This window comes from Rissa tridactyla, chromosome 5, assembly GCF_028500815.1.
Source record: "Rissa tridactyla isolate bRisTri1 chromosome 5, bRisTri1.patW.cur.20221130, whole genome shotgun sequence".
Classification (NCBI taxonomy): domain Eukaryota; kingdom Metazoa; phylum Chordata; class Aves; order Charadriiformes; family Laridae; genus Rissa; species Rissa tridactyla.
Window position 1 is genome coordinate 56,398,831 of NC_071470.1, and position 18,740 is coordinate 56,417,570.

The 18,740-nt window shown below is 37.1% G+C and overlaps 1 protein-coding gene across 5 annotated transcripts in view; it reads left to right on the forward strand.

Annotated features, from left to right (window-relative positions):
* GSTCD (glutathione S-transferase C-terminal domain containing) overlaps positions 1–8,958 on the forward strand; it is a 69,565-nt gene extending 60,607 nt beyond the window's left edge. For all 5 annotated transcript variants that reach the window (XM_054203033.1, XM_054203030.1, XM_054203029.1 and 2 more), the window contains 2 exons: positions 3,392–3,461; positions 7,886–8,958. In XM_054203033.1, the coding sequence (XP_054059008.1) occupies positions 3,392–3,461; positions 7,886–8,022 (207 nt within the window). In that variant the 3' untranslated portion in view covers positions 8,023–8,958. The remainder of the gene's footprint in view (positions 1–3,391; positions 3,462–7,885) is intronic.
* The last annotated feature ends 9,782 nt before the right edge of the window (positions 8,959–18,740 follow it).

Here is an 18,740-nt window from a genome sequence, read left to right on the forward strand (position 1 = left end):
TTTTTCCACAAAATACTGTTTTTTATCATAATGTATAAGTGAGCCATTCCTATGTAAGATACTTCGACATGTATCAGTTAACAATTACAGGATAGCAATTTATTTAGATCTTAAATACAACTGTTTATACTGTGGAAATGTCTGATCATTTTTTAGGTAAAAATATTGCTTTTATAGATATTATTTTCTGATAAACATCAGATATGTACCAGAAAAATGGAAAGATTATCCTTTTTAATCCTCAACTAAGAGGGCATTTAAAAAATTCAGAAAATTTCCAGCCATCTTATATAGGGAAGTTCAGTTATCTGGTAACACACTAATCTTATCTTCATGACAGTCTGTTTTATGTACCCTTTGCTAATTCGTGTGGAAATAAATGTCCATAGATTGAGATGACAAAAGCAGCATGGTGGATTTGGACCTGCCATTATTTTTTCCCTTGATGAACATTCTTTTCAACACTTTTATGTGTTTCTAACACATAATCACAAAGAACTCATGTTTCAGTTCAGAAAAAGTTTATTTACTAACATCATATTAAAAGTAGACCTGTTGACAGTACAGAGGGAGATGGTGACAATTATAAAATCAAGGATGCCTAGATTAGGATAGTGTGTATAATCTCATTAAAAGTCAGTGAATTTTTTTCTTAATCTGTTAATCCATGGAAATTTAAATCGCAGGGTTTGTCAACGCTGTAGAAGTTCTAGCATTTTATTATTTGTGTTGCAGAGGGCACAGGGGTCAAGGACTAAAAAATATTCCTGCTCTTAATAACGTAAGAGTCTATACAAATGGTCTAGGCTGGTTGGTGCCTCAAATAATCCTAGTTATAAATAACTTCTGTTATACAGCTAGCTATATGTGTTTTTATATTTCATATTAATAAATTGTTACAGGTTATTGGCTAGTAGTCAAAGTTGCCATGTGTTAGCCAGACATCTGTGTCACCCCCCTCCAGTTCCCATTTTAAATTAATTTCTCTTATCTTTCATTTTAGTGAGATCTAAAAAGACATCCAGAAGTCTGGCAATTCCAAAACCTTTTTGATGAGAACATTATGCTGTAATTCATTAGTTTATAGCTGCAAAGAATAAGGTTATGATAGCTGTAGATTTCTACCACGATACATTTTGAGACTATTTGTCCAGACGCTCTCCCTATAGGAGAACTGGAAAGTAAAACTGAATAACTTTGCACATACAGCTCTGAAAACTTAATAAGAATTGAAGGTATGGGTGTTCTAGTAAGCAATTTAACTGTTTATGCACACACAAGGTTTGGGAAGTTTGTAATTATTATCTTCATTATTTTAGAAATGCTTTTCTTCTTATTTCTGCCAACAAGGAATGTAAAAATTTAATGATTGTGTCAGGGGGAAACGATGTAGTCATAACTTGGGGTCTAGTTTAACTTTTTGGATCATCTCTGTAGGAAGCCAAAGCGTAAGAGTCAGTCTACATTTTCAGGTTGGCAAGGCTTGCCTTGGCTCTGGTCTAGTCGGATGAGCTGAGAACCTGATGTTGCAGAGATGGGTTGTGTTGGGTGCCTGAAGGCTGGTGAGGGGTTCTGTCCTAACGTGGATCTTCTCCTGCTGCTCTGTATCACTCTCTCTCTCCCCAGGCTCCCCAGAGATAACTGCTGCATCTCTCCTAACAACAGCCACATTGCCTGTGGCTCCTCTTCTCCTCCTCCATTTTTCAGTAGTCACATCTGGGTTTAACGTTTTCAGCTCTTTAGTACTACAAAAATATTTGAACTGAACTTACTGGGCATAACATGTTTAAGTCCTAAACGTGTTATAATGTGTTCTCATTTTGCTTACATATTTCTTACGGAGCTGTGAGCTGAAAACCTTCATGTGAATGAGCTGTACTAGGGAACAAATATCCCTGCCTCAAGATACTGTAAATTTATTTAAATAAGTAACATTTGAGTATCAAGTAGTGGTAATATTTTATTTTATAATATCTAGGCAAACTTATTTGTGGTCAAGTGTCTATTAAATTTATGAATTGGTGGAGCATACTGTGGAGAAAGTTACCATCTTGATTTAGTTATGAAGATGGGATTTCATTTGGGTTTTTTGTGAAATGAAGACTTATGGATGTTTATGTCTGGAGTAAAAAAATAAAGCTGGAGTAAGTATCCTTACTTCAGGATATTGAAGGAAGTTGAAGTATCCTCAGGTGAGGTTGCTCTCTCCATCTTTAAAATCGTCATTTTATATCAGGCAAGAATTAAAAAAAAAAAAAAAAAAAAAAATTCTTTTTGATACAAGACACGTGTCTTTTTTTTTTTTTTCCAAAACTGTAGCTCTGGAAGCTTTGCTTAGCAGAGCGCTTGTTGTTTCTTATTGTTGTTTCTGTTTTCTCCCCATGACCTTATAGGACAGTTGGGAATGTTGTACAATTCTAAAATGGTTCGGATTTATTCTGTCCTGTACTTAATCTTGCAACTGTCCCAAAGAGCACAGCTGTCATCAGAATATTAATTTCATTGCTACACCTTCAGAGCTTTTTGTTCTCGCCATCTGGATAACTTGTCTCCTTGGCTTGGCTGGTCATGCTAGCATAGGCGGTGTTTTTTGAAGGCAAATGGGGATGGGGTTCTGCCTGCTTGTGTAGTGATCTAAGCAGGGAGTGAGGTGGTGGGCTGACCCTCCACTGCACCGTACCCCTGCGTGACAAGGCAGGAAGAAATCAACAGCAGCTGTTGTAGAAGCCTCTGCAGAAACTTTGAGTGGAAAAGGGATAGTTTGAAAGTGAATTGTGCTCATTTTGAGGTAGGAAACTTTCCCATTCACAGCCAGGTATTTTTTGCCTTTGGGATCAATTTTACCTTCAGGATCTTTTGGGTTGATCCTGAATGGATTTGTCAGAGCAGAGGAAATTTGATAGACAAGGCAATTCTTCTGGGATTCAAAAATCACTGGTTGGGAGAAATGTGCAGTAGTTCAAATTACCTATTTAAGAATATTTTCTTTGTCTGGATGCAGAGCTGTGGCCCCATGATGACTGTGCTAAAAGAAGGCTGTGTTGCTCATCAGTGTTGAAGGCAAAACTAATGTGCAGCATGTCTTTGAAGAATACTATCTTGAATACATTGCATCCAATTAAACTCCTGCAGAGAATTAGAGAAATTTTAGCAAGAAACAAATACTCATGAGCAGAAATGTGGTCGTGGTTACTAACACTAGATTTACATACATATTTACAAGTCAAAGCAGTATCAAAATTAGTATTTGCAGACAGATAACTTTTCTAAAAACATAGTCTTCAATATGATAATGGTTTCAATAGTTTTAAATATTTAATTAGATTTTTCTTATTTTATTTGGAAGAGGGAAATGCTACTGGACAAAATTTCTTTCCTTTTTTTTTTCTAGGAGCACATGATCCTTTGCAGATTTGCAGATCAGACAGCTGTTCAGCTTCCACCTGAACGCAGGCTAATAGGTAGGAATTTCTGCAGCTGTTGTGTAAACTATCTTAGTAATGTATTTACCTTGCTATATAAAGGAAGAGGTAGTACATTTTTGAAGAGGGCATTAAGTTACTGTCTTCATGTAATACTTGAAAAATTTTAGTTTCTTCACATTTTTCCTCTTGCTGTTCTGAACTATGGTACAGAAACTCTTTTCTTCTTTCAGAATTATCAATATGAGAGAGAGGGTTTGTAGTTTACTGATTTTTGTTGCTTCACTTTTTTTTTTCCTCTCACCATTCTCTGAAAAGAATGAGATTTTTGTAAAGTTCACTAAAGTCCTGTTATTGCCAGTTTATCTTACATTAAAAGCACAGGCTATTGGTAGTAGTGATTTTCAGTGTGCGCCCCTTGTTCTGCTTGTAATCTCTGGTGATAACTCTCTCAGAAGGGCAAACATCTAATGACAGCTGGAAATAATAAGGCTAAATTACAGAGGTTGGGCTAGCTTTGGTACAGGCAGGCTTAAGAACATACAAACCTATTTGTCCACCTCATTATTAGGATCATCATACTAATTTTAGAAAAAAAAAAAAAAAACCAGAAAGTTTTCTGTGATTTTTTTTTTTGAATAGTTAATAATATTTATAATTTGAAGACTTTGCCAAAAACAGAGTTTGGCTTACCCCTTTACCAGACCTCCCATTGTGGGGAAACTTATGTTACAGCTACAGCAGTGCATGACTCAATTTTTACCTTTCAGTAGTCAGTTTTGTTTCAAGTTTGTACTTTATTGCCTTTCTGAGGAAGAACAGCTGCCTTCTTTTGGGACATTTCCATGCAATTAATGGACAAAGTAAGTTGATCCCTAAGATTTTTGTTTCTTGGTCAGGTGTCAACGATTCTCAGGAAAAGAAATGCAAGAAACTATCAATAAGATAGTAGAAATTTCATTACTCAGAAGGACAGCAAAATACATAACACTTCAAATATTTGGAATAAGCAAAACCATTTCTTCAGTATATGCAATATTCTAGTGTTCTTGGACTTATAAAAGGGTAGAATGTGGTCCCGACTGGTATTAATGTTCTAACGGAACCTATAAAGTATCTTCCAGGTCAGAAAAGACATAAGGGGCTGGGAACTCTCCGGATATAACTGTGCATTTTGGCTTGCAAGAAACACTTTGAAAGTATATTAAAGTGGTAGAAGCAAATAATCATAATGTTTTTAGAAAGCTTCATTTGAAGAGCTCAAAGTATTTCCTACACTCACTGCACAAAAAGAAAATAATACAGATTCTGAGATAAAAGTATCTATTTTATAATAAATTTGTTAGGTCTTTTGCTAATATCACAATATTTGAAAAAAAACCAAAAAACAAAAGGGCAGTGTTCAATTAGCGGTGTAGCACCCCACATTGTGTCCTGCTGCTTACCAGGTGGACCAAAGATTGGAAAAGGACCCAAAAAAACTTTTTTGAAAGATTGTAACTTTTATCTGTTCTCTGTCTCTGAAACTGCTTTTTTTCCCCCAAATTTAAGTTTTGTGTGCTTGCTCTAACAAAAAACCCAAACATAAATCTTATTCCTCTGCCTTCCACTACATCATTGCTTTTTCTATTTTAAAGAATGTTATTTTTTCTTTTAAGTTCCATGTGATACCAGTCTGTTTCAGTGAAGATCTTTCCCATTTCAGTGTTCTGTTTCAGCTTTGAAATTGGTTTTATGGGAATCTTGTTGGGCTACTTTTAAGTTTTGCTTGCAAATAATTGAAGGTTGAATTAGATCAGTGTTAAAGCCATGGCAAGATTTTTTTTTTATTTAATTTTGTGCAATGCCTGATCAGGTATTGAGAAAACCGTAGATTTCATTTAATGAAAATATTCCTGAACAGGTGAAGACTTTTTCTTTTCTATTGTAAATGGCGGCAAAATGACTCGTTCTGCTACTTTTTCAATATTTAAGGATTGCATTGTAAACTGTATTTTAGCAATTACCACCAAATTTATGCAGCTTCAGTGAAGTGACGAATCATTTTGTTTCATTACCTGTAAGCCTCTAAAGCACAAAGTACAGCATTCTGTATATGTCTGTCATGGCTGAAACAACACATTTGTCAAAGGAGTTATCACCAATTTCTGTAGTATCTGTGAACGTAAAAATACACAGTTGAACCCAGTTCTGCTACACACAGCAATTCCCTCGTAAATGAACAAAGTTCTGTTTCTCATTTGCAATGAACATGTGTATTTTATTCGCTATATGGAGCAGGGGGACCTGAGTGCAAACATACTGAATGGTTTTGTGAACATTGCTACAGCACACCTGATTTATTCTGTCTGATCACAGAACTGCTCCATGTATTTCACACGGTCTTACTGAGAGCACCCAGGGAACCAGGCCCCAGTTGTGACAATCCCAACTCCCCCTTAGTGTGTACACTTCAAATAATAATGATATTGCCGTCAGTGGCAGGAGTGTGTACATGCCGTTTTATTCAATGAACTGCAGAAGGTGATTTTCTATGAAACTACAACTGTAGGAGAATAGTGCCACAAGAAGTAATTTACAGAGATCTATCCTGGTTGGTTATATAAACCAGTAATTTCTCCCTGCAATGTACAATTCCATACAGGACTGAGCTGGAAAGTTCTTTTTCAGGCCTAACCTTATTATCGTATCTCTAAATTGTCTCCTGCCCAATTACTACCCTTCTCAAATTCCAAGCCACTAGCAGAATGGATTCCAAACGTCACAAAGTTGGTGACGTCAAAGTAGTGAATTTTTTTCATAAATAGAGAATCCAGCTGAGAAAGGGAAAATACTTCTGGTCAACGGCTCACTGGAAAGACAGAATAGATTGGATTGAGTACTGTATTAGAGTGTGATGTGCACCAGCTGTTCTGTAACAGAAGGATACTGGGAAGCATGTTAGTGCCACCTACCTGAAACTTCTACAGGCACCTGATAGATGCATGCCAGGGCTTGTCATGGTACAGGCACTCAAGCTCTATATGTGTTCAGGGGAGAGAGGCTGGCAATTCCAGAGGGTAGTTTGGAATGCCAGCCTTGTATCCTGAGTGCTCCTGTTTCTTTCCTTCATCGAATCATAGAATCATTTAAGTTGGAAAAGGCCTTTAAGATCATAGAGTCCAACTGTTAACCTAGCGCTGCCAAGTCCACCACGAAACCATGTCCCTAAGCACCACATCTACACAAGTTTTAAACACCTCCAGGGATGGTGGCTCAACCACTTCCCTGGGCAGCTTGTTCCAATGCTTGACAACCCTTTTCTAATACAAGCCAGGATGCTATTTGCCTTCTTGGCAATCAACACCTTCAGGGCCTTTTCTGCCAGGCAGCTCTCCAGCCACTCTTCACCAAGCCTTTAGGGTTGCATGGGGTTGTTGTGACCCAAGTGCAGGACCCGGCAGATGGCCTTCTTGAACCTCATATAGTTGGCCTCAGCCTGTCCCCATCCCTCTGTAGAGCCTTCCTACCGTCAAGCAGATCAACACTTCCGCCCAACTTGGTGTCCTCTCAGACCCCAAATATGTTTAACTATACAATTCTGTCAGGAACAAGAAAAGATGTAGGATCATTGCCTTTGAGACTGAAGCAGGATTGTGCCTTGTTCGTGACTTGAGTCTGTATGACTATTAGTGATAAAACATTTCATGGACGTGCTAAATCTTTCTTGCAAGAGAGTTTCAAACTGCTGAATATACAATCAAATTCTGTATTTCAGAACATAATAATCAATTATAATGAGTAAATATGTAATGAGAAATGGCCCTGTTGTCTTGGCATGGCTGTATCATAATACAAACTTCAAAGCAGAAAAATCCCTTGAATTTATCCCTCCCATTTTTTCTGCAGGTAAACCTGAGATAAGATTAGTTTTCATTAGTAATTTAGTATCTTTGTTTATAAGCAGTTACATCCATATGTCTCAAATCAATTACAGAGGATCACTGTTTGGTTCTTGTTATTCAATAACCAGAGATTTTCAGATTTTAGGTGAAAGTACAGGAGAAAAACAGTTATGGTTATAACTGGTTATATATGGTGATGTATATAAATTCAGAGAGCTAAGTGGTAAACCAGGCATTTTTTTTTCTTCCTGTGGCTTTTACATTAATACATGGATTTTTCTGTGAGTTTTGAGAATATTTAAAAATGGTTGTGCCTATTATGTTTCTCCGTATGTAAAGAGTTAATAATCTTTCTCAAGCTCTTTGCTAAATGAGGGTTACAAGTCACAGATGTGATTTTGAACTATTAATGACTGTCTACTTGAAGTAAAACAGATTAAGATAGTTTTTTAAGTAGATTTGGAACTTATTTTTTAGATGACTTACTGATGTGTTTTCCTAACATTGTACATTGAAGTGCACGTTTCTGATGTTTCTACATTTTTAGAGTTTCCGTGCTCTCCTTTGCTCTCATTTTAGGAAAGCAGTGTATGGGGCTTGTGGATCTGGATCGGGCATGGGCTGCAGAAGAACATAACTACTCTGTCCAAGTTACATCTATGGAGCCAGAGAGTTGTTCTCCAAAGAACAATATGTTTGTGGGCATCCCTACTTAGAGTGTGAAACTTGCATTTGATTTGAAGTTGAACATAAATCTTCAGTGGATAATGACATCCAGCAGATACAGCCATAGCTGGGAACCAGACATCGTGCATCTTGAACCCATTCCGTTGGGTAAAGGAAGCAGCACAAAAAGTCTTAGAAAGTGAACTGCGTGCAGAGCATCACAAATCGTACTTGTCATTAAGCAACTTTTGGTTCTCTTACTGAGAAGTTTCTGGATCTAATGACTGTGCATGGAATTATATCCATCTGCAAAGGTTTAGAAAAACTTGGTCTCGTTGAAAGGAAGGTGATTTCCTTTTTAGTAAAGCTACCTTGGCTGCTTCAAAATTGCATTGACGTTCAAAACTGCATTTGTGCTTGTAAACAGAGCAGTTATCAGCCAAAAATGCAGATCACTAGAGGACTAGAAAAGATCAAACTTTTGGTTAGTGAAGAAGGCTGTGCAACAGGTGGTGGCTTGACTTGGCTAAAGAATTCCATTCTACTGTAGGAAGACTATTTTTAATAAATGTTCATCAGAAGACTTTGGGCATCATTCTGCATATAGAAAAATGTATTCTAACTTATCAATCTTTTTAAAAAGACTTAAAAATTATCTCTAAGCATTACACAAGAATTCTGTAACCATAATTCTGTTTAAAGAAAGCAAACCCCTATTTATCCATTGCCCAGATAACAGGAGCTAGTGATGATTTTAGTGAATTGATACCTCACTGCCTCCTCTGCTAATTGAAGTGTATTGCTTCCCATTCTTAAGAAACTTGCTGTCAGAAGATATTTTTAAGGACAGCTCACGTCTCTATATTCATCATCTTCATTGATTTTATGTTGTTTAAAACTTGAACAAAGTTGCAGTTGTGCCATTTGAAAGATCAACCACAGACATGTTACTGTAAAATGAAAATAAATGCTCTTCTGTGCTCTGATTAGTAGGCAGTTTTCTACCCTAATTTAAAGTCATTTGTTGACACTACCACAATGGAAGATAGCTTCTAATGAGATTTTTCTTTTCATCTTTATGGGTTTGATATGTTTATGAATTCTGCCATGGATTAATTTAAGTATATCTGAAGTTTGGTCAGTGTGAACATACCTTCAGTGCACATGGCAAACAGAATTACAAACAACAGATACTCGAAGAAAAAAAAAAAGGATCCTGAAATATTTTATTCTTCATGAAACGTATCTCTAAAAGATCTAAATACTTGGGTTTTTTAAATGTGAAGACTGAAGGAAGCTGCACGCTTACTTGGAAGCAGAAAGGTGAGCAAGTAGGTATGATTTCATATCTTTAGCCCGAGTTCTTCAGTAGATAATGACATGGTACTTTTTCTGCAACTTTTAATAGTTAGAGGAGTAACTGGACGTTGGAAGAATATATAACAAATACAAAAGATACAGCGATGCCAGTTGTCTCCAGGTTTTTTCTTACATACTTATTTGAATATTTGAATGAATCAATATTTGGCATGGTCCGATATTAGCTTTCAGTAGAGCAAAAATCAGTGCTGTTGCATGCTTCAGAATTTCTACAATATCTGTCTTGATAGCTCGTAATAGTTTCTGGATCTACCAGAATAGGAGAAGGAATACATTTGGGATGTGCCAAAGGGAGCATGTGTCCTGCTGAATAAAAGATAAAAATGGCTTTTTAACAGGCAAAACTGGTATGTCTTGGAAACAGAGGTGGAGAGGGAGCCTTATTTGGACGAATGTCCAAGGGGTTGTTAAGTACTTAGCACAGTCAAGAACAATAGCTAAAGTCACACAAGAATCCAAATACCAATCTCTGTTTCATTTGGGGTTTTTTTCCCATTTTTTAAAGTACCTGTTTTTATGTTAATGATGCAGTTTCCCACACGTTGTTGCTTATTTTATTTACTTAAGTAAATTACTTTATATCTGCTGCCCCACATAGAACTAGGCTTCAGAGGAAGAAAAGGTTTCTAGAAGCAAGGAAGAAAACCTGCAAAACTAGTGCTGTGTTTATACGCATCAAGGCATCCCAGTTTCCTTGGACGAGCAAAACTATAGAAAGTGAGTTTGTGACAGATTTCTTTTTCCCGAGATCAGTTATATTTTGATGGCATCTCATATTATCCGTCATCTTGATGGCTTACAGGATAGTGAGACTGCACCCCGTTTGTAATACTGCTTTGTGACTCTGTCACTATTGGCATCAATGGGCTCTGGTCTCTTTTCTTCTCAGGAGAACAGAATCTTCCTCATGTCTAAGGATGGAGTTACTTTACTATCAGTAGTAAAGCCTGAACTATGCTTGAGGTGAACTGATGTTTTGTTTATTGAAAAATGAAGAGAAGCAGGTGAAAAGTATAAAAAGGAGAAGATATTTTCAACAGCTGATAATAGCTAATTTACCACACATTAAATTGCCACTCTGTGCCATATAATTCCAGCTAGAAATGTGAGCTCAATTATATTAATTTTTAGGTATGTTAATTTGTTATATGTTTCTGTGTACATAAATGGTATGGAATGAATAGAGCCTGGAATTCCCTAAACAAGGTGACTGGACATTGTGGTCCTGTTAAGTAGACAACCGTTGTTGTTCTTCTGGCAGCTTGTTACGCAAGGAGCTAGCTTGACATCCAAGATGCAGACCTAAATACTGTTTGTGTTTCTTATGTGTCTGGCCCCACTGGGACCAGCTGAACAAAATGTTGTTCTAACGTAGTCATAATTTTCCATTGTCATAACCAGTATTCTTTTATGTTACCCTGGTAGCCAGTAATGCTGGAAAAAGTAAGTCTAGAACAGGAAACAGGTGACCAAACTGAACTCAGCTCCTCTGTGTGTTAAAGTTAGTAATCTGTTAGTACATGTATCTTTATTTTTGTTCTTTCATTTTTGTCTTTATCATGTTAATTATCTGCTTCCTCAGTCCTGTTTCAAGAGGTGTTAGTATGCTATATTTAGGCAGGGGTAGTAATAAACAAGGGATATTCCTAGTAGGTACATTGTGCCCCTAATTTTTCTGTGGCTTGATCTTAACCAAAAATATTTGTGATATTAGTATTAGCTCTGCTAAAACCAATCTATTGATTTTTTTTTTTAAATGAAAATTACATGTGTTGTCAAAATTACCCATTGATCGTTCTTACAAAAACGCTTATGAAATGATTCATTATTAGGGCTGCCATAAATTTTAGACTGATTTTTTTTCTGTTTCTGATTATTGCTTGATTTTCAGCTACCTGGTGGATCTGTCATTTGAAAAGGCAATGATAATAAGTGGAAATCTTTTTTAAATAGCTGTCTTCCTAGGTGACATGCTATGCCAGGTATTCTCATTGACAAGAACAATTCAAAAAACCTGTATGGTCAAGTATGTACGCATATAAGTTTGAGCTTTAAGTAATCTGCAGTGAAATGGCACACAGCTGATTTTATAATTGGTTTATTGTGGATATTAGTTTGGCTAAACACCATCAGCTGCAGCGATTTTCTGTCAAGATTTTGGTTTAGGATTAATTATTTACACTTTCAATGAATAGATATACATATATTTTAAAGAGCATTGAGCTAGAAAAGCATTGATAGGTAACTGAACAGCTGAAGTGTTGGTTTCGGTCTTAGTGCTTAGTTGTCAGCAGAAAGAAAAGCACAATTTTTTCCTTTAAGCCTATTCAGGTACTACTTTCAGTGGTTTTGCCTTGGAACATTTGCCTGTTATAACAAAATCTTGATGTAAAATCTCAGTCCAAGTTCCTGTGATTTTATTACTACTTTTTTTTTTTTTAAAAAAAGGGGGGGAAATCTAGGTATCATACATGTACCTGTCTATATGTCTAGTGTCAAAAATGTTACTTAGATGCCTCTCTAATAAAATGAAGAAAACAGAGCTTTCCACACTCAGGCTTGTGTTTAAACTACCTGGCTATCACGATTTCAGTTCAGTAGCTTGTCCTTAGCAAGTTAAATTAAATTCAGTTTCGAAACTTAATAATATATTAAGACTATATGCAAACAGTAACACTGAAACCAAATTAATTTTCTCTTTGCTTTTAGCTTTTGTTTACTCAGAGATTAAATGAGTAATGAAGTGTCCTGCTCTGCATTCTTCTCCTCAAAGTGAATTTAAGAAAATACCTGTATTTTCAAAATTCCCCTGATAAGCCTCATATGTAAGGAAGAGTGTTTAGGATAGTTTTATAATAAATCACTCAGGTCATCTGTGAGTGAAAGCAGAACAGTTTGTAAACTTTGTCAAGTGGTATATTCCCTAACGTATATCTCAAAATTATTTCACTTAAATGTTTGAATTTTCCACATATTTTGTTGGGTGTGTTTGGGGTTTTTTTTTTGTTTGTTTGGGTTTTTTTGTTTAAGGTGATAGTGGAAATATTCACTTTGTGGAGAGTGAGTGGTATTATTTGAGTATTCTTGTTAATTAAGTAATCACTGATTCTAGAAATTAAATTATTGACTAATTCTATGCTTTTTGCCCCTTAGACTGTATTTTACCTGATTGTTGCTGATCTTTCATAAGTTTGCACAGCATGAGCTGTGATGGAGCCCTTGGAACAGGTTTGCTAAATGGTAGTTTTACTAATATTGACTATGACTACTAATTTTAGTGCCTTTTTTTTTAAAAAAAAAAAAAAAGTTTTCTAGTGTCATTGAGAAATGTGAACCTGTTGTGTGAATTGAAATCACAGAAAGGGGTTCGGGTTGGAAGGGACCTTAAAGATCATCTAGTTCCAACCCCCCTGCCATGGGCAGGGACACCTCCCACTAGACCAGGCTGCTCAAAGCCCCATCCAGCCTGGCCTTGAACACTTCCAGGGATGGGGCATCCACAGCTTCCCTGGGCAACCTGTTCCACTGCCTCACCACCCTCATAGTAAAGAATTTCTTCCTGATATCCAATCTAAATCTACCCTCTTTCAGTTTGAAACCGTTACCCCTTGTCCTATCATTACACTCCCTGATGAACAGTCCCTCCCCATCCTTCCTGTAGGCCTCCTTTCGGTACTGGAAGGCTGCTATAAGGTCTCCCCGGAGCCTTCTCTTCTCCAGGCTGAACAACCCCAACTCTTTCAGCCTGTCTTCATAGCATAGGTGCTCCAGCCCTCTGATCATTTTCATGGCCCTCCACTGGACCGGCTCCAACAGGTCCATGTCCTTCTTGTGCTGAGGACTGCAGAGCTGGATGCAGTACTCCACTGGATGCAGTACTCCAGGTGGGGTCTCACCAGAGCAGAGCAGAGGGGCAGAATCACCTCCCTCGACCTGCTGGCCACACTTCTCCTAATGCAGCCCAGGATGTGGTTGGCTTTCTGGGCTGCAAGTGCGCATTGCCTGCTCGTGTTGAGCTTCTCGTCCACCAGCACCTCCAGGTCCTTCTCTTCAGGGCTGCTCTCAAGCCATTTTCCGCCCAGCCTGTATTTGTGCTTGGGATTGCCACGACCCAGGTGCAGAACCTTGCACTTGGCCTGGTTGAACTTCATGAAATATACCTCTCGCTGCAGCAGTTTTACTGTCACATTTCCTATGGTAAATCTGTCATTCTTCCTTGAGTGAAAGATTTCCCTTGAGCTTTAAATTAGAAGAGCACTTACTCAGGATACGTGAGGGTTGAAATCATGGCTGCTCTGAAAATGGCAAGGTCTCCATGATACTGAGGAACATAGGTTTTCATTCACTGACTTTCAAATACACAAAACATCACCTTTTAATTATTTTTGTGTACTTAGCGCCTTCGATGTTTAGACTCCATTGTTGCGGGTCTGTGACAAGTTTTAAGGGACTTTTATTTTAAAAACATCTGAGTCAGCTTCAAACGTAAATACTAATCTTTTGGGGGGTGTTAAATTGATCTTTTGAGAGGTTGAGTGAAACTGATCTAATAGAAGCTGTAATACCACTTTGGAGTTGTGACATCCTGATGAAAAGCTCTTGAACTGTTTCATATATGTGGTACTTGAACCAATGGCAGATATCTTTTGCAATCCTCTAGGTTGCTACGGTAGACATGCATGCAGCAGAATGGGAAATGGGTGTGGAATGCAGAGTTAGAACAAAAGGTACCCAGAGTGAGCCCTTTGTACTTTCTCAGAGATACATAGCTGGTGGTTGCTGAGTGGAGCAGGCATGCAAGTGAGATGGGTTACGGTGTACGTAAGTACCAAAGCGTAACAATGCAGTGATAGCCCAGAGAGCTGGACCACGTGTGCCTTATTTAATAGGAAACATGCTCACAATGGAGACTTGATACTTTTCAGCACTAAGGAAGCACTTCATCAGCAGGTTTGTAAAATTCTGTACCTGTATATGGGACAACCATATGTAAGATGTATTGCAACAGTTTTACTGTATTCACTGTGAAAATCTTGTAAAATGTTTACACTAGCCACTGATAAAAATGCATAGGTAAACCACCTGCAGAGAAGACCCATTACTGTTTCTTGCTTGTATCTGAAGGTTGAAAGATGCTGCTGATGTGGTGACATCTTGCTGATGTGATGTCATTTGTTCTCCTTTTTAGATCTGCTGTAGCTACACACTTCTGTGCCACCTATGCTTTGGTTAGATCACGGAAAGTACATTGGAGTGTAGAAATAATTTATTGATGATCGTATTACTGCTAATAGTACTTTACTATTATTATTATTTATTATTATCCCTTCTTTTCAATGGATGTCTTTTTGAGTTTGAAATCCATTCATCAACACTAGTGCTTAATATAGTGTTTGTATATTGGTGAGGATTGAGTTACATTTCATGAAGCTTAGGAAAAAATAAACCTCTGTTCTGTCTGCCTTTGGAATCAGAGTCCAATTAAGGGAGTGGTGGAGTCAGGAGAATCTTATATATATGAGAACTAAAATAATGTCAATAATTATGTTGTTAGATATGTGATCGTGAAATTGGGGTAAACTACCACTTGCTAGTTGCAAAAGGATTAGAAATACATACAGCATCCAGAAAAATGGCATTTGTGTTTCTTAGCTGTACTCATGTGCCAAAGCCAAAGACTAATTTCAGAAACAGTTTTTAGTATTTTTGTACGCTTTAATCCATTAAAAACATTAGCTCGCAGTAAAGTTCTTATACTTTTGTTAGCCCTACGTGATTGTAATTTTATCTTTCTGTTAGTGTGCTATTATAACTCCCATTTTTCTTGCTTTCTCCTCTCCCAGTGCTAGTTTTCCAACAGAGATCACACTTTGGGTATGTTGGAACAGCATTCCATGCATATTTTTAATTGTTGATATCTTTTTCTGAGCGTTAAAGTGTCAATTTAACATAACGTGGCAGTTTGTTTTATTCTAATATGTCATTGTAATTTTTAACATTTTTATTAGTATTTGGTTGCTTTTGCTGCATTTAGTGTTGTAAAATTTCATTTAACGTTAGAATTTGGAGGTTTTTGGAAGGAATGTATTTTCAAATGTATGAAGATAGAGTAAGTTACTGTACTTTAAACTATTACCAGTATAACGGTGTTGCAGCTCAAACACCTTCAATTATAGCAATATAATTCTAAGTTAGATTCAAGAGAAATGTAATTGTCCAGTCATGGACACAAGAGAGAAAGGAAAATCACCTCAATTATATGAAACTAATAAAAAGGCACATCTAAGGTAAACAATGCAACAGTAAATTCATCTGTGCCAGGGAACAAAAAATTCAAAAGTTAGCTTTCTCTTATCTCCAGCATTGTCTTGATGCCCAACTTTTGATGTATTTCTTAGTTTTAGTGTTTTTACTATGGATTTCTGTAATTTTGTTCACCCTCAAACAGTAGCACGTCAAAGGCCTCGGCATGCCTCCAGTTACAGATGTATCATTTGGGAATGATTAAGGATTGACGTGCCAGAATAATTGTTCTTAAAATGATGTTGCAAGTAAGAAAAAGAGAGGGAATTTTTGCAGTTTTAAAGCTTGCATGGGGAGGTGATACCTGTTTCTTAAGGAGGCTCCAAAATTAGATGGAAATCATAGACGTATCAGGTTGGAGGGCTTCCAAGAGGCCTTGCTCTGTGGTTTTCCTAGGGATGGAAGTGAGGGTGACCTGCATATAGTTCCCTGCGTTGTCCTTCTTGACGTAAGATTTGCCTTTCTGAAATCATTGGGGTACCTCCCCAGGCTTCACAACCTTTCGAAGACGTTAAAGAGCAGCCTCATGATGATGCCAGCCAGCTCTCCTGGTACCTCCAGATGTGTCCTATCTACTCCTATGGACTTGTATGAGTTAGAGAACAGTGTCTAATTGGGGGAAACAGCCTGTTCCTATAGTATAATGGGAAATATTAAAAGGAGAGGAAATGGGCAAGTTTTCTCGCCTATGAAAAAAACATGAACAAGACTAAAATTAACTTTTAATTTACTCGTCAAAAAAAAGAAAAGCCACACAGTAACCACTCCACTGAGAAACATCTGACTTTTATCAGATGTTTTAGCATAATATTTTCAAGACAGCCAGTGTACTTCTGGTGCAGGCATGTGGAGAGAAGCAGTGGGGTGTAAACATGGAGAGGGAAGGGTGAGCTGAATGGAGGATGGTTATTTGAGATACTCCAGCTGTGGAACTCACTCCCTCTAGCAATTTTGTTTCCCTACGCCCCCATATGTTTGTAGAGAGGTCTTTCATTTGGTATTTCCTGGACTGTGGACCATGTCTGGGTTATCTATGGCTGTTTGAATTGATAGATGTAAGAGCTGCTTTGTGTTTTTTGTGACAAGCTGACCTGCTATTTGGTTGCATTCAGTCTATATAAAAATACATATTGAAACACAAGCGTAAGGTAAAGAAAATAATGTAGGTGATTTTGATAGCTTGTATACAAAGAATCCTATTATTTTGCAAAGAAATACAAAAATGGTGGTCTGGGACAACGTAACAAACTTAGAACTTTGCGGGTGCCAATAAGTTTGCAAACCTAAAAGTAAGTGGTTGTTTTTATAATGTGCATGTTTCTTTGTGGCATCTATGTTTAGCCAGTGGAATTCCCCATAACAAACTATCACTGAGCCAGGTTTTAAACAGAGGTTTTTTAAATAAGGATAATGAAGTTACCCGTAGTTAAAATAGACGATAGGAAAGGATCATGGGGGATGGAAGCCTTGTGCTTTAGAACTTAGGCCAATAACTTTGAGCCAACTGCTGTTCATTAAAAACATTGCTTCTTTCTCAGAGACCTGTGGTATGGACCACTGTTGGCAACCAGAAGAATCAACATTCTGATTCACTGTTGCAAATCCCAGACTCCTTCCTTTTAACTGAGGTCTGCAGTGGCTGACTTCTTATTAACTTTTATTCAATTTTATTCTTCAACTACTAGAAGACTGTTGAACTGCACAGCTTCTTGTTATTAGGAGTTTTGTCCAGCTAACATTACTTTTCATGTACTTCAGCATAAACTGTTGATTTCTTTCATTAATAGATACCCATTTTCGTACCCCCGCTGTGTCACAATTCCTGATATAATACCTAGATATGGCTGTGGTTCAGTCTAAGCTTGGATGATGACATAATGGACTGGTAATAACTCCTGGTGTATTTTCTTGACGTTGCTTTCTTAAACAAAATCACATCAGCTATAGACTATGCATGCCGCCTGAGAGGCCAGTAGTTATAGTAGGTGTGTGTAATCTTGCACATTGCTTTTGCATGCTTTTAGCTAATTTTGTAGAAATAGCTAATATTTGGCACCCATGAAGGTTGTTTTTATTCATCTGGCATGTTCCCATTCAAATACCCATTTAATGCGGTCACCAACTATAGAAATAGTTAAACAATACTGTAAATGGACATGTTTTCTTTGTTGGGATGATCGCTGACACACTGAATTCTTTTCATTAAGTAATTTGACCACAAGCATCTCTTTACTTTGGAAAAAGAAGAGGAAAAAAGCTCTAGAAAGTAGATTTTTGTCTCTCAGTTTTCATATTTGCAGTGCTTACATAGGGGGATATAATTAGAATTTCAGGATAAATTACACAAAGTATTGGATGAAAATCAAGACTAAAGTAAACATTCAATTTCTCTTTTTTGCATTTGACCATTACACACAACATTTGGTTATAAATAGATACCTCATCCATGTTGGAGTAACGTTTCATGTTCAAAGTAGGATTCTGGAAAAGAAAATCCTTGAAAAGTGTTTTAAAGCAATTATGCAATTTGAAACCTTCAGTTAGTTTATGAATCTTTATTACAATTGGATTACTTTTATATACTCTGTAGTAAATACCAAAAAGCCCTCTAAAGTAAAACATGTTCCAGCTGAATAATCCTTACTAAGAGAATTTGCAACTGCAGTTGTTTTTAGCTCTTGATAATCTTAAATTAGCAGGATATCTACATGCTATTAGTATACATAATAGCTACTGTTACAAGAGTGAATACCATTGACATCTTTGCTGTCAACCTGATGGACATAAATCATCTAATTAATTTGATGTTAGCACTTACCTTGCTTGAAAGAAGTGGGAGCATTCAAGTTCGGAGGATAACACAGCACCATTCCGTGTCTACGACTCTCCTTATTCAGAATTTGCTGCTGTATGTAGAGATCACTAGAAAGTGATCTCTAGATCACTAGGAAGTATAGTTTTAAAATTTTTCAGCATAGTCAGTGTTGTGCATCTGATCTTGAAGAATGCTAGTGTCTTTCTGAAGTCATGTATTAACCATGAAAATGTAGGCATACACATGGACAAAATTGCTATGACTTAATAC